Genomic DNA, 15,119 nt, shown 5'->3' on the forward strand with positions numbered 1-15,119 from the left:
CTGTGCCTCCCGCCTGCAGAAATCAGCTGTTTCGAGGCATTCAGGAGGCTTGTGGGGGAGGAGCGAGGACACAGTGGGGTGGGGCCTTGGGGGAAGGGTTGGAGTGGAGATGGGCCTGGGGCAGAGCTGTGGGTTGAGCATCCCCTGGCACTTTGGAAAGAACAGAAAGAGGAGCAGCTGGACAATCCACCCTCTTTCACTCTCTGACTCTACCACCTCAACCAAGCTTCATAATCATCATTGCTGAGTACAGTATTAAATTGTTTTAAATTGTTTAAAACGTATAATGTATATGTATATGTCTTTTGTCTGGTGAAACAAATTTCCCAGGAACCTAACCCCCTCCCCCCCATTTACATTCATTCTTATGGGGAAATTGACATCATTTCGCTTAAAGTTGCATTTTTTGCTTAAAGTTGCATTGACATCATTTCGCTTAACATCATTTCGCTTAAAGTTGCATTTTTCAAGAACATAACTACAACGCTGACGGAGGAGTTACTGTGTAATAAATCCTGAAGCTTTACCCCCCCAAAAAAAGCCTTATTTCAGGGCTTCAGTGCCTCTCTTCGATTTAATGCTGACAACAGTGAGCAGCAAATGGTTTTCATGACCATGAAGCTGAGGCATGCCGCAACACTTTTAGTACCGTTCCAAAGATGAGCTTAGTTTTGGGGGTTTCTTTATAGCTTATTGTAAATGTTTACTTCAGTTTGAAACCTAACAAAACTGAACTGCAGTCAACCCAGTATTGGTATCTGGCAACAGCACAGAAAAATACCTACAGCCCCAGTACTCAGAAAAGACTTAACTCTTCCAAGGTGTCATTCTAACAAGAATCACCAGTTCGGGCAGACTAGTATTTCAAGATCACTTTATTCAACCTGCTGTAATAGATAATATTTTTGGTTATATCATCTTGTAATAGTTGTCTGATTTAACTAATTTAAGGCCAGATTTAAATTTAAAAACTCCATGAGTCTTCTGCTACTGTGGAAACAAACACAAGACTAAATAGGTTAATTTGGATGGCTTTTACAAGTTTCCATAGTACAGAAACCAACAGGTTTTTAGTGAATATGTACTTTTAAAAAAATATATCAGAGATCTAGAGTGAGATTATATCTTTTCCCAATAATTAATGTGAAGTTTGATGGTCAGAAGCTATGAAGATTTTCAAAACCAAGTCAAGTCAAAACCTTGATCTGCAGAAGTTTAGAAATTGCTAATGCATAAATCTGATTTTCTTGATTAAAGAGTTGAGGTACTACATGGGATTTTAGAAATCATCAATTAGTATTGTGGGGAACATGAATAACTGAAGTTTTTCAAGGAAATCAATACACATTACTACCTTTGCACCTATCAAAACTGAAAGTCATTCTGTATCCTTTAATTAAAAGTATTTTATCTATGTCTCTTTTGTAGGTAATTCTCATTAAAAGGACAAAATTAAACTTGAAACATTTAAATACCAATACAACACACTTCAAAAAACTGTTCCAGATTCAGATAGTACTATATATAGCGATCCTACGGCAGCTGCAATCATGATCAAACAATGCAGATATTGAAGGAAATTTTGTTAGTCTCTAAAATGTAAAAGACAACTGTTTTCCCTCTTTTTGGAAAAAAAATTAAGAATTCAACTTAAAAGTGCATATTTTAGCAACAATATTTCCACTATACAGAATCTAAAATAGATGTAGTAAAGTCATTCAGTAAAATAAATCTTCCTCACCTTTCTCTCTAAGATTACGGAAAAGTTTTGATGATCCTTTCCAAACTGGTGGTGTCTCTATAAGTATCTGATTCAATTCCTGAAAAAAAAAAAAGAAAAAAAATTAAAAACCACAAAGTAACTGGTAAAGTCGTTATCAGATTAAATAGTGAAATCTAAAAAACTAAGACCAGAGGCAAGTAATTTTACACAAACCTCCTATTTAACTTAACTCCCAATGTATGGCAGCTATAAGTGGAAAAATTTTAGCTTACAAAAGCACATGGGCCCTGATGCGTCAAACACTTAAACACAGCATAAGGTTTGCTCATGTGAGTAGTCCTGATATCAGGATCAGGAGCAAATCTGTATTCATACTTAACCGTTTATAGGACTAGGGTCTTAACTCGTTTCAGAGTGGTAGCCATGTTAGTCTGTATCAGCAAAAAAAAAAAAAAAAAAAAAGAGAGAGAGAGGAATACTTGTGGTACCTTAGAGACTAACAAATTTATTTGGGCATAAGCTTTTGTGGGCTAAAACCCACTTCATCAGATGCATGCAGTGGAAAATACAGTAGGAAGATATATATACACAGAGAACATGAAAAAATGGGTGTTGCCATACCAACTGTAACGAGACCAATTAATTAAGGTGGGCTATTATCAGCAGGAGAAAAAAAACCTTTTGTAGTGAACTCAATACACCTTATGCATGACTGAACTTTTCAGTTTGTTGCTACAACTCATTCATTAACGTATTTTTATTGGGGGACTGATCCATAGCCATTGAAGTCAATGGAAAGACTCCACTGACTTCAGTGGGCTTTGGTTCAGGCCCCAATTTGGTTGCATTACTTTTATGATGTCTAACTTCACTTACACCAAAACAAATTTCACACTAGAAACCTGAGCATGGACTCCTTAAGGCTTACAAGTCATTCACCACCTTGCAGGGATACCAGGATACATTCTGCTCTCAATTACACCCATGAAAAGTACAAATCAAACTGCAGTAATTCCAGTAAAGTCAATCAACATAATATACTTTAACACCACAAGGGGCGTAAAACAACCCAGGAGAGGGCTGTGGCTGGGGGCAAGTAGTTCCCAGGCTGATTGGGGAAGTAGACACAGCTGGGGCCATGCCCCAAACAGACCACAGCTGCCCTTATAAAAGGGCTGTGAGCCAGATATTCAGACAGTCTCCTCTAGTGGTGGAGAGAGATGGGTGTGGCTGCTGGGAGAGTATACCAGGGTACCTGAAGTGAAGCAGGGCTGGGGAAGGCCAGAGGAACTGGGAGGCTGCAGGCCTGGCAGATGGCCTAAGACAGGGTACTGGGGTTGCAACAGGGCAACCCAAGGGTAGGCAGAGGCAGCAGCTCCAAACTCCCCTTGCCTGTGATGAGTTGCTTATACACTGCTAGGTGGTGACTAGCAGTAGCCATATACTGAGGTGAGGATGGGACAGGGGGTTGGGGTTCCCTGGGGAGGGGAGACCCAGAAACTGGGGGGGTACTGCCAGGGGGTGGGACCCAAGGGAAAGGGGCACTGGGGTCCAAGGGGGACACTGGGCGCCAGCAACAGGTGAGATACCGGCTGACAGAGGGTGCTCTGAAGACTGGCAAGCTAATTCCCTGGATGACCAGCAGGAGGTGCTGCCGGGTGAATCTTGCATCGCTACACACCAGCATCAATAAGAGCAGAATTTTGTCAGCTGAGCACCCTTAACTTCTGCTGAGTTTCACAGGAGTTGAGGATGCACAGCACCCTCAAGAGGCATCCCCACACCTTGCAGAAATGGGTCACATGAGTTTTACACATCCAGTCAGAAGAAATGTATTGTGGAACCTTCATATCCATAACATTTTGATTTTCAAATCATTACTAAAAGCTGCTGGTAAATCTACAGAACAATAATTATTTGCAGAAATAACTTCAGATAAATCTGTTAAAATCATGATTTGTCCAGGGACAATGCACAAACAAAGTACTACAATTTGTCAAAGGGCTTTCTAAAAATTATTTTCTTAGCTCTACTCCTGGTAATCTGGTTAATTACCATATTAAAACAAATTTCAGATTTCTGATTTTGTATTATTAATTAACAACAAATAATTTTAAGTGAGAACAGATTTTACTGTAGTCTGACTGCTGTAGAGTAAACAAAAAAGTGTAGAATTTACATTATTTATTGAAGGCAATCCACTTGGAGAGATACACATGATAAGGTAACCAAACTACAGATCCTGTCTGGGAACATTGTACAAAAATAAAAGCTTGCTACTTTTAGATCTGGTGCCATTTCTTCCTAATAAAAGCCTCAGTCATGCAACTGGGTTTACATGGGTGCAGAAGTCTGCATAAATAGATCCACTGGAAGGATCAGAGCATGAACCTCGTTTCAGATTAGCCAGAAGCATAATGGAAGCCAAACAAATAAAAGGCAAATTGTTATATTTTGAGATTTATAAAAGTGTTGTACCGGTGTTAGTCACAGGATATTGGACAGACAAGGGCGGGGGTGAGGTAATATCTTTTATTGGGCCAACTTAACCATAGAATATCAGGCTTGGAAGGGACCTCAGGAGGTCATCTAGTCCAACCCCCTGCTCAAAGCAGGATCGATCCCCAATTAAATCATCCCAGCCAGGGCTTTGTCAAGCCTGACTTTAAAAACTTCTAAGGAAGGGGATTCCACCACCTCCCTAGGTAACGCATTCCAATGTTTCACCACGCTCCTAGTGAAAAAGTTTTTCCTAATATCCAACCTAAATCTCCCCCACTGCAACTTGAGACCATTACTCCTTGTCCTGTCATCCGCTACCACTAAGAATAGTCTAGATCCATCCTCTTTGGAACCCCCTTTCAGGTAGTTGAAAGCAGCTATCAAATCTCCTCTCATTCTTCTCTTCCGCAGACTAAACAATCCCAGTTTCCTCAGCCTCTCCTCATAACTCATGTGTTCCAGTCCCCTAATCATTTTTGCTGCCCTCCACTGGACTCTCTCCAATTTTTCCACATCCTTATTGTAATGTGGGGCCCAAAACTGGACACAGTACTCCAGATGAGGCCTCACCAATGTCGGATAGAGGGGAATGATCATGTCCCTCTATCTGCTGGCAATGCCCCTACTTATACAGCCCAAAATGTCATTGGCCTTCTTGGCAACAAGGGCACACTGTTGACTCATATCCAGCTTCTCGTCCACTGTAACCCCTAGGTCCTTTTCTGCAGAACTACTGCCGAGCCATTCGGTCCCTAGTCTGTAGCGGTGCATGGGATTCTTCCGTCCTAAGTGCAGGACTCTGCACTTGTCCTTGTTGAACCTCATCAGATTTCTTTTGGCCCAATCCTCCAATTTGTCTAGGTCCCTCTGTATCCTATCCCTGCCCTCCAGCGTATCTACCACTCCTCCCAGTTTAGTGTCTGCACACTTGCTGAGGGTGCAATCCACACCATCCTCCAGATCATTTATGAAGGTATTGAACAAAACCGGCCCCAGGACCGACCTTTGGGGCACTCCACTTGATACCGGCTGCCAACTAGACATGGAGCCATTGATCAGTACCCGTTGAGCCCAACAATCTAGCCAACTTTCTATCCATCTTATAGTCCATTCATCCAGCCCATACTTCTTTAACTTGCTGGCAAGAATACTGTGGGAGACCTTGTCAAAAGCTTTGCTAAAGTCAAGGAACAACACGTCCACTGCTTTCCCCTCGTCCACAGACCCAGTTATCTCGTCATAGAAGGCAATTAGATTAGTCAGGCATGACTTTCCCTTGGTGAATTCATGCTGACTGTTCCTGATCACTTTCCTCTCCTCTAAGTGCTTCAGAATTGATTCCTTGAGGACCTGCTCCATGATTTTTCCGGGGACTGAGGTGAGGCTGACTGGCCTGTAGTTCCCAGGATCCTCCTCCTTCCCTTTTTTAAAGATGGGCACTACATTAGCCTTTTTCCAGTCGTCTGGGACTTCCCCAGATCGCCATGAGTTTTCAAAGATAATGGACAATGGCTCTGCAAGCACATCCGCCAACTCCTTTAGCACTCTCGGATGCAATGCATCCAGCCCCATGGACTTGTGCACATCCAGCTTTTCTAAATAGTCCCGAACCACTTCTTTCTCCACAGAGGGCTGGTCACCTCCTCCCCATGCTGTGCTGCCAGTGCAGTAGTCTGGGAGCTGACCTTGTTCGTGAAGACAGACGCAAAAAAAGTATTGAGTACATTAGCTTTTTCCACATCCTCTGTCACTAGGTTGCCTCTCTCCTTCAGTAAGGGGCCCACACTTTCCTTGTTCCAGGTGAGCCTGACTGTATAAAAAGCCAGTCGGCAGTGAACCAGAAGAGCAGCTAACAGCAGGAGTTTGCCTGGGAGTTCGCCTGGGGAGAGCCCATTGAGGCTTACATCTTGCCGCCTTCTCTGAGTAGTTACTGCATCTCCTGAGGAAGCTTGTAGGAGGAAGGTAATATGGATGGGGGGTGTTCAGCTGTTGTGATCTGCACTGGATGTGCTATGTTTGTCTTTCTTCCACAGGACAGAAGCGACTTTGTCTGTACAAAGTGCAAACTGGTCTCCATATTGGAAGAGAAGGTTCAAGGTCTGGAGCAACAGATGTTGACCCTGCGTTGCATAAGAGAAACTGAAGATTTCCTGGACAGATGTCAGGATATGCTTCTACGGGCACAAGGTTCTGAAGATTCAGAGCAGGCCGCACAGCGGGGACAGGAGGCCGGCGAAGAAATTTGGCATCATGTGAACTCCAGAAGAAGAAAGGGGAACGTCCATGTATCGGCAACGCAGATACAGGTAAATAACCGTTTTCATGTTCTCTCCACAGGTACCAATTCGGAGAGTGGACCACATGATATGTCTGAGGGAAGGGAGCAGAAGGAGACTCTGCCAGTTGGAAGGCATGAGATGCACCGTCCTAGGGTTGGGGGTTCCATGACCACCACTCCCAAGAGAAGGAGGCGAGTGGTGGGGGTCGGGGACTCTCTCCTCAAGGGGACTGAGTCCTCTATCTGCCACCCCGACCGGAAAAACCGAGAAGTCTGCTGCTTGCCAGGAGCTAAGATTCCCGATGTGACGGAGAGACTACCAAGACTCATCAAGCCCTCGGATCTCTACCCCTTCCTGCTTCTCCACGTGGGCACCAATGATACTGCCAAGAATGACCTTGAGCGGATCACTGCAGGCTACGTGGCTCTGGGAAGAAGGATAAAGGAGTTCGAGGCGCAAGTGGTGTTCTCGTCCATCCTCCCCGTGGAAGGAAAAGGCCGGGGTAGAGACCGTCGAATCGTGGAAGTCAACGAATGGCTACGCAGGTCGTGTCGGAGAGAAGGCTTTAGATTCTTTGACCATGGGATGGTGTACCAAGAAGGAGCAGTGCTAGGCAGAGACGGGCTCCACCTAATGAAGCAAGGGAAGAGCATCTTTGCGAGCAGGCTGGCTAACCTAGTGAGGAGGGCTTTAAACTGGGTTCATTGGGGGAAGGAGACCAAAGCCCTGAGGTAAGTGGGGAAGTGGGACACCGGGAGGAAGCAGGAGCGTGTGAGAGGGGAGGGCTCCTGCCTCATACTGAGAAAGAGGGGTGATCAGCGGGTTATCTCAAGTGCCTATACACAAATGCACAAAGCCTGGGAAACAAGCAGGGAGAACTGAAAGTCCTGGCAAAGGGAAGGAATTATGATGTGATTGGAATAACAGAGACTTGGTGGGATAACTCCCATGACTGGAGTACTGTCATGGACTGATATAAGCTGTTCAGGAAGGACAGGCAGGGCAGAAAAGGTTGGGGAGTTGCACTGTACGTAAGAGAGCAGTATGACTGCTCAGAGCTCCGGTATGAAACTGCAGAAAAACCTGAGAATCTCTGGATTAAGTTTAGAAGTGTGAGCAACAAGGGTGATGTCGTGGTGGGAGTCTGCTATAGACCACCGGACCAGGGGGATGAGGTGGACGAGGCTTTCTTCCGGCAACTCGCAGAAGCTACTAGATCGCACGCCCTGGTACTCATGGGAGACTTCAATCACCCTGATATCTGCTGGGAGAGCAATACAGCAGTGCACAGACAATCCAGGAAGTTTTTGGAAAATGTAGGGCACAATTTCCTGGTGCAAGTGCTGGAGGAACCAACTAGGGGCAGACCTCTTCTTGACCTGCTGCTCACAAACCAGGAAGAATTAGTAGGGGAAGCAAAAGTGGATGGACACCTGGGAGGCAGTGACCATGAGATGGTCGAGTTCAGGATCCTGACACAAGGAGGAAAGGAAAGCAGCAGAATACGGACCCTGGACTTCAGAAAAGCAGACTTTGACTCCCTCAGGGAACTGATGGGCAAGATCCCCTGGGAGAATAATATGAGGGGGAAAGGAGTCCAGGAGAGCTGGCTGTATTTTAAAGAATCCTTATTGACGTTACAGGGGCAAACCATCCCGATGTGTAGAAAGAATAGTAAATATGGCAGGCGGCCAGCTTGGCTTAACAGTGAGATCCTTGCTGATCTTAAACACAAAAAAGAAGCTTACAAGAAGTGGAAGATTGGACAAATGACCAGGGATGAATATAAAAATATTGCTCAGGCATGCAGGAGTGAAATCAGGAAGGCCAAATCACACCTAAAGTTGCAGCTAGCAAGAGATATTAAGAGTAACAAGAAAGGTTTCTTCAGGTATGTTGGCAACAAGAACTTCTGTTGGTGAAAGCGACTATCTTTCTTTGGGCCAATAAAAGATATCAGCCACCCTGTCTCTCTGAGATGTATACAGTTAGTTACAATTGTCAATATATATTTTGAGGGATGTGATACACAGTGGGATTGAAAAATGATGTAGAGTTAAAGGCCAGGAGGGACCACAGGATCATCTTGTCTCTCATCCTGTATATCACAGGCCACCAACACACTGAACACAACACCCAAAAGTAGACCAAAGTATTACAGACCAGGAGACTAAACTATTATGTGCCACAGGCAGAGAATAGCAGGGACTGAAGTGCACCAATGCCTAAGACTCCCTGAAATCGTAGGGAAATAATTAAGTGTGATATACTCAGCAAGTGACTCTCTCCTCAGACTACAGAGCATGGTGGAAAAAACCCCTAGGCCACTGCCAATTTGACCAGTCAGCTAAGCACCTGAGAGAGAAAATGCCAAGTGCCAACTCAAAGCACCACCCCACCTCATCCACTGTTTCATCTCCAGCTGTGGCCATCTTGATGCTTCAGAGGAAACAAGCAAAAAAATTATATTGGGGGAGATCCCTTCCTGATCCCTGCAGGAGACTGGCAGAAGCCCTGAAGCATGAGATTTTAGGAACATAAGAAAAACCAGAAGGTACCTCCCAGGATGCCAAACCCAGATCCCACAATCACAGGCAACCTCATCACACAATCTGACTCATATATTTATCCAGCTCTCTCAAAACTAATTGTTTACTCCCACAACTCCTATGGGGAGGCTGTTCCAGAATCTCACTCATCTAATTTTGGGGGGAGGATAGCTTACTGGTTTGAGCATTGGCCTGCTAAACCCAGGTTTGTGAGTTCAATCCTTGAGGGGGCCATTTAGGGATCTGGGGCAAAAATTGGGGATTGGTCCTGCTTTGAGCAGGGGGTTGGACTAGACTACCTCCTGAGGGCCCTTCCAACCTGGATATTCTATGGCTAGAAACCTTCTAATTTCCAGCCTGAAGTTGTTCAGAGATAGTTTATACCCATTTGTTCTTGTGCCAACATTGTCCTTTAGCTTAAATAGCTTTTCTCCCTCCCTGGTGTCTATTCTCCTCCTTATGCATTTATATAGAAAGCAATCATAATCTCCCTTAGTCTTTGTTTTGCTCAGCTAAACCATCCAAGCAATTTTAGTCTTCGCTTCTAAAATAAGCTCTTCATTCCCATCATCACCCTAGTAGCCCTTCTTTGTACCTGTTCCAATCTGAATTCCTCATTCTCAGAAATGGGTGACTAGAATTACATGCAGTATTCCAAATGGGGTCTTGCCCTATCTCTACAGCAGATGCCTCGCCTGATACACTTGCCCTTTTCCATCATGTTGCTGACTTCCATTCATCCTGAGATTGACTAATACACCAAGGTTTTTCTCCTCCTTTGCCACATTTGACAGAGGCACCCCCAGCATACAGCAGAAATTCTTGTTGTTATTTTCTCAGGATACGTTTACAATGCAATACAACATCCATGGCTGGCCCACGTCAGCTGACTTGGACTCTCAGGGCTCAGGCTGCAGTTTATACTGCAATATTATAGCACATCTGTGATTGGGCTGGAGCCTGGGCTCTGGGATTCCATAAGTACTTCACCTTATTTCTAGCTCTCCAATTCTCAAGATAGTCCAATTCTTCCTGCATAATATTCCAATCCTCCTGTGTATTAATGATGCCTCCCAACTTTGAATCATCAGCGAACTTTTTGTGCAATAGTCATTAATAAAAACACTAAATAAAAATCAGTCCCCAGACCAGTCCTTGAAGAACTCCACTAGCAACCTCTCTCCAAACTGACTGTTCACCTTTCAGAACAAAACACTGCCTTCTCCCCTTTAGATAGTTCCTTCCCCAATTTATAATTCTTGTACTAATGCCCATCTTTTCTAGCTATTACTTTCCCATGTGGTACCATGTTAAATGCTTTACTGAAGTCTGTATATTAGATTTACTGTATTTCCCTTATCTTAAAAACAGTGTTTTTTCTCAAAGAAGGAAATTGTTAGTGTGGCACCTTTGGTAAACCCATGTTGCATTACACTTTTTCCATTTGCCTTCATGAATTTAATTATTTTTTCCTTCACAATTTGTTCTAAAGCCCGGACTACGGCTGAGGTCAGACTAACAGGTCTGTTATAATCCAGATCCCTTCTTCCCCCATCCCCGCCTTTTTTTTTTTAAATATAGGCATGATGTTAGCTATTCTTCAGTCAAAAGGTGCTACTCCTCAAAAGACTGAAATTTTAAAATTGTCGCTACCTGTCTTGCAATTTTATGTGTCAGTTCTTACAGTATTCTAGAACAGAAATTATCCAGTCCCCCATTTTGAGTACAATAAGCTGTAAGTTTTTCTTCCACCTCAGAAATGGTAATTTCCATTTCTGTAAACTGATTTCCATCAGCCATGCTGTCCTTCATGCCCATATTCCATTTTATCATCCTTACTGAGAACCAAGGCAAAGTATTCGTTTAGTCTCCTCCCCATCCATACTGTATAGTGGCACAACCTCATCCTTCCTTATTCTTTGTATATATAATAAATACAAGATTTTTAGTTTTATATAATTTCCTTGGTAAGTGCTAATTCAGCTTGACTTTTAGCAATTTTTATTTTATTCCTACATTTTCCAACTTCCAGCATGTAGATTTCTTTGATCAATCCTTTTTCCCATTCCCTATAGGCTCTCTACTTACACTTATAACCACCTCAAAAATGTTATTCCATCCAATTGGGTCTGGAGCCTTTCCCTACAAGGTTTTTTCCCATTGCTTGGGATGAAAATTGCAAATACAGTAAAAGCTGTGTTATCCGGCACTTTATCAACCAGAAAGCTCTATTAACCGGCATTTCTGATATCTCCCAATACAAATCTTCAATCTAGTAACCGGGACTAGTATACTGCCCAGGAGGTTATGCAATTGCACATTCTGCAGTCTACTTTAATGCAAAAAAGGCAGAAGACAAGTAAGCAAGCCAATATCAGGGATTTATTCAAAAAAGCAACTTCCAGGGTGTGTCATTGGGCTGAATCTAATGACCCTATCTCCTACACCTTCTACATCTACAATAATAAACTGATCTTGATAATGGTGACCCTGAGGCACTGCAAGATCCTGAACTGCCTTCTGAATATCAAAGAAAGATTAAATTATGTTCAGTATAATTTTAGTGTTAAGTGTATTTTTAGTGATCTGGATGTACACCATGCACTCACAGCCCACAGTGATACATAGTGTCGTAAGATAACCTACTGTATAGAAAATTATACCTGTATGCACCGAAGTGCTTCAAGAAAGCAACCACTCTGCAGTACAGTACTACTATTGGATTGGTGAGTACCTGTATACTATTTTATACTTTATTCATTTTATTGTATTCTAATTCCTTGAAAATTGGTATTCCATTGGTAAGCATAACACTTAGTTAACTGGAATTTTTGACTAGTCTATTTCCCCCATGCCGGATAACACAGCTTTTACTGTAGTTTTTGTATACTTAATTCAAAAAAATTCCAAGCACATCCACATTTAAATACCTGAGCTCTTCAATACAGTTGACTTCTTTAATTCCCTTAATTTCTCAGTCTGCTCTTTTGAAATAAAAAAAAAATAGTTGACAACCTGGTTTTGGTTATCCTTCTATTTAATTTAAACTGAATCAATTCATGATCACGGCATCCAAGATTACTTCCTATAGCTACGTCTATGATGGCCTCACTACCTACCAAAAACAAGTTTAAAATTGCATCATCACCTGTTGCTGGTTTGGTAACTACTTGATGAAGAAAACTCATCATGACCAGGAGTAACTGGACCCTACCAGTATTAGTAGCATTTATTCTTCAATCTATAGCTAGAAAATTTAAGTCTCCAATTATGATAAATTCCTGATAGTATTTCTCTAACAACATTAGAGAGATCTCTATCCATATCCAAGTCCAACCCTGGAAATCTATAGCAACTACCCAGCACTGTCTTAATAGAATCTCTTTTGCAATCCTTCCCCAAAGTGATTTTGACCCAAACAGATTCAGTTTTGTCCATACTATTTCTTTACAGTTTATCGCATCCTTATACTACCCCAACAGCTTTACCTTTATGTATATCACTCCTAAACAGAAAACTAAAATACTCTTTAGTTTTGAATGCTATTTCACCAGGTTTCCATCATGTCTTATATCCGATTTGACCTCCTACACTATTTGTTCCAATTCCTCCATTTTATTGCCTAGACTCCTTGTATTCATGCACAAGCATGTCAGTTGTTTTCCTCAGAACTCTCTCAGTTTTCTAGTCAAACTAGAAATAGTCCTTTCACTAACTGTATCACCCACCTGACTACTACTCCAGTTAATATTTGTACTTTCTTTCTCTTTGCTGTTCATACTCTTTCTTACCTTCTGGTGTTCCCTTACCTCTTACTTCTTCGTTTAGCTGATTTTCCTCCTCCTGTGTATTGAAGTCAGGCATGGAGATTACACCAATCTCTCACAGCCTCCTCCCCATATTTTCTAGTTTCAAGTCCTTAACAACTGTGCCAGCCTTGGACCCCCACTAGAGTGTTTGGGGTATTAACCTTTCGGGATCATCAGGCGAGAATAGTCTTCCTCTGTGAATGTCTTGCAATGGTTGATTAACCCCGAACTTTCCTCACAGCACTAATTCTCGAGCCACTTGTTGATCTGAATTATTTTGCTACACCTTCACTCTCCTTCTGTAGGGTCCAGAAGTATCCCACTGAAAGTCATCTAAGCTTCCACTTCGTTGAGCATCTTACCAAGGCTAACAACTGTCCTGGATCCACTCCAGTGGGAATCTAACAGTATCATTCATCCCAATATGCAGCACACTCAATGGATTTTTTCCCCACTCACATTAGGATCCTTTCCAACCTCACATTCACATCTCAGATCCTTGCTCCTGGCAGATAAAACACTCTTCTGTTCTCTGGTTATGATCTGGTGACAGGCCTGTCGATTCTTCTTAGCATGGAGTGGAGTCCCCATTGACAGAGTCTCTTTCTGGTGTTTATAAATCTGTCTTATGTTCTCTCTCTCAGTCACCGGTACATCATCCTCATTTTATCTTGGGTTCCACTCCATGACTCTCTCCATCATCTCTTCCATCCCTTATGCATACACTTGCTTCCCTTCTCTTCTTCCGCACTGTCGCAACTTCTGTCTGTTTCTCTTCCTCATTTTCCAGTGCAGCAAACTTTGTTCAACTCTATTTCACCTTCACTAGCCAGTCTCTTCTTCTGCATTGTCCTTGTGGTCAAGCTCTTCCATGGATCACCCTCCTCTTCTGGCAGTTCACCCTCAAGGTCCGCTTTTTTTCAGCAGTTGTCCAAAAATCTTGAGTTGTCTGTACCACCTTGTCTCCATTATAACTTCAAATCCCTGTCTGAATTCCATCATTGTCTAATCTCGAATACTTGGATCTTTTCTGCCATGAATCCTAACTGGCGACATTTCATGCATAAGTAGCTTCCATCAGATACATAATCCTAGAGTGGGTATGTCCCACAATTTCCACATCCAACCATCTTCCTGTCCTCTCCCCTTCAGATCACTTCTAATGTTGCATCAGTAGCCATCATCTCTTTCTAGTCCCTACTCCTAGGGGGGAAAAATGACAAACCTCCCACCTATAAGCTCCCACAAACTCGGCTGCTAGCTGCTCCAATGTCAACCAATGGCTTGCTTTTAAACTAGCCAAAATAGGGCCAGGTCTCGACTCAAAAGTTAAGTCGACCCAACTACGTTGCTCAGGAGTATAGACAGCATTAGGTTGACAGAAGAATTCTACCAGCGACCTGGCTATTGCCTTTCGGAGAGGTGGATTAGCTACGCTATGGGAGAACCCCTCCCATCACTACTGGAAGTGTCTACACTGAAGTACTAGACTGGCAAAGCAGTAGTGCTGCAGCTGTGATGCTGTAGCATTTCCAGTGCAGACAAGTCCTAGATCAGCATGGCCCCCTCGTTAAAGGCTACCAGCAAGCAATGGATCAAGTCACACACTTGGAACAGCTCACTCAGAAATCAAAACTGTGCGTCCAGAACACAATCACCACTCTCCTCTCAGGGAAAACTCCCACAGAAACTCTAGTTAGCTGCTAGTTGTTCACTGCCAATGTAAGGCACACTGTTGTAACACTACAGTGGTGAGTAAATGCTAATGGTTGCTATGATTGAGTAAAGCATGATCAACAGTTTCTATATTCTAAAAATAAAAACTGTTTTCATATTCCTTGAAATTGGAAATGGATGAATGTACTGAAATATACAGTGCATAAATACAGACAGACAATTTGTCATTGTGGTTTCTGCAAATATGGTTGTATTTTTGCTTAAATGTTCTGCGACTCCTGCAGTACTTTCAATGAAACAGTTTTCTTAAACTAACAGAGATCATGGAGTACTTTATTCTTTCAACAATAGACATTAAGAGGAATGGAGGGAGACAGCAGCTGAAGGCAGTATTTGCTGCTGAAGAAAGTCTTGGGAGACTCATGGGGATGGAGGTAGGGACAAGCTCCTTCAACCAGTCTGAGAAGCAAGGAATAAATATCTTTTGCTCCTTCAGAGACATCAACCTGTTGGAGGAGACGAGGCACAAGTATCCATTACACTTAAAGAACAGTGTATTTAGCCTCCATAGACTTCCATC

General features: G+C 42.9%; 1 protein-coding gene across 8 annotated transcripts in view; it reads right to left on the bottom strand.

Moving 5' to 3' along the window:
• Positions 1–15,119, bottom strand: part of MICU3 (mitochondrial calcium uptake family member 3) — a 149,307-nt gene that overhangs the window by 78,266 nt on the left and 55,922 nt on the right. For all 8 annotated transcript variants that reach the window (XM_073341941.1, XM_073341937.1, XM_073341940.1 and 5 more), the window contains exon 4: positions 1,742–1,820. In XM_073341941.1, the coding sequence (XP_073198042.1) occupies positions 1,742–1,820 (79 nt within the window). The remainder of the gene's footprint in view (positions 1–1,741; positions 1,821–15,119) is intronic.

Source organism: Lepidochelys kempii, chromosome 4 (assembly GCF_965140265.1).
Source record: "Lepidochelys kempii isolate rLepKem1 chromosome 4, rLepKem1.hap2, whole genome shotgun sequence".
Taxonomy (NCBI): Eukaryota; Metazoa; Chordata; order Testudines; family Cheloniidae; genus Lepidochelys; species Lepidochelys kempii.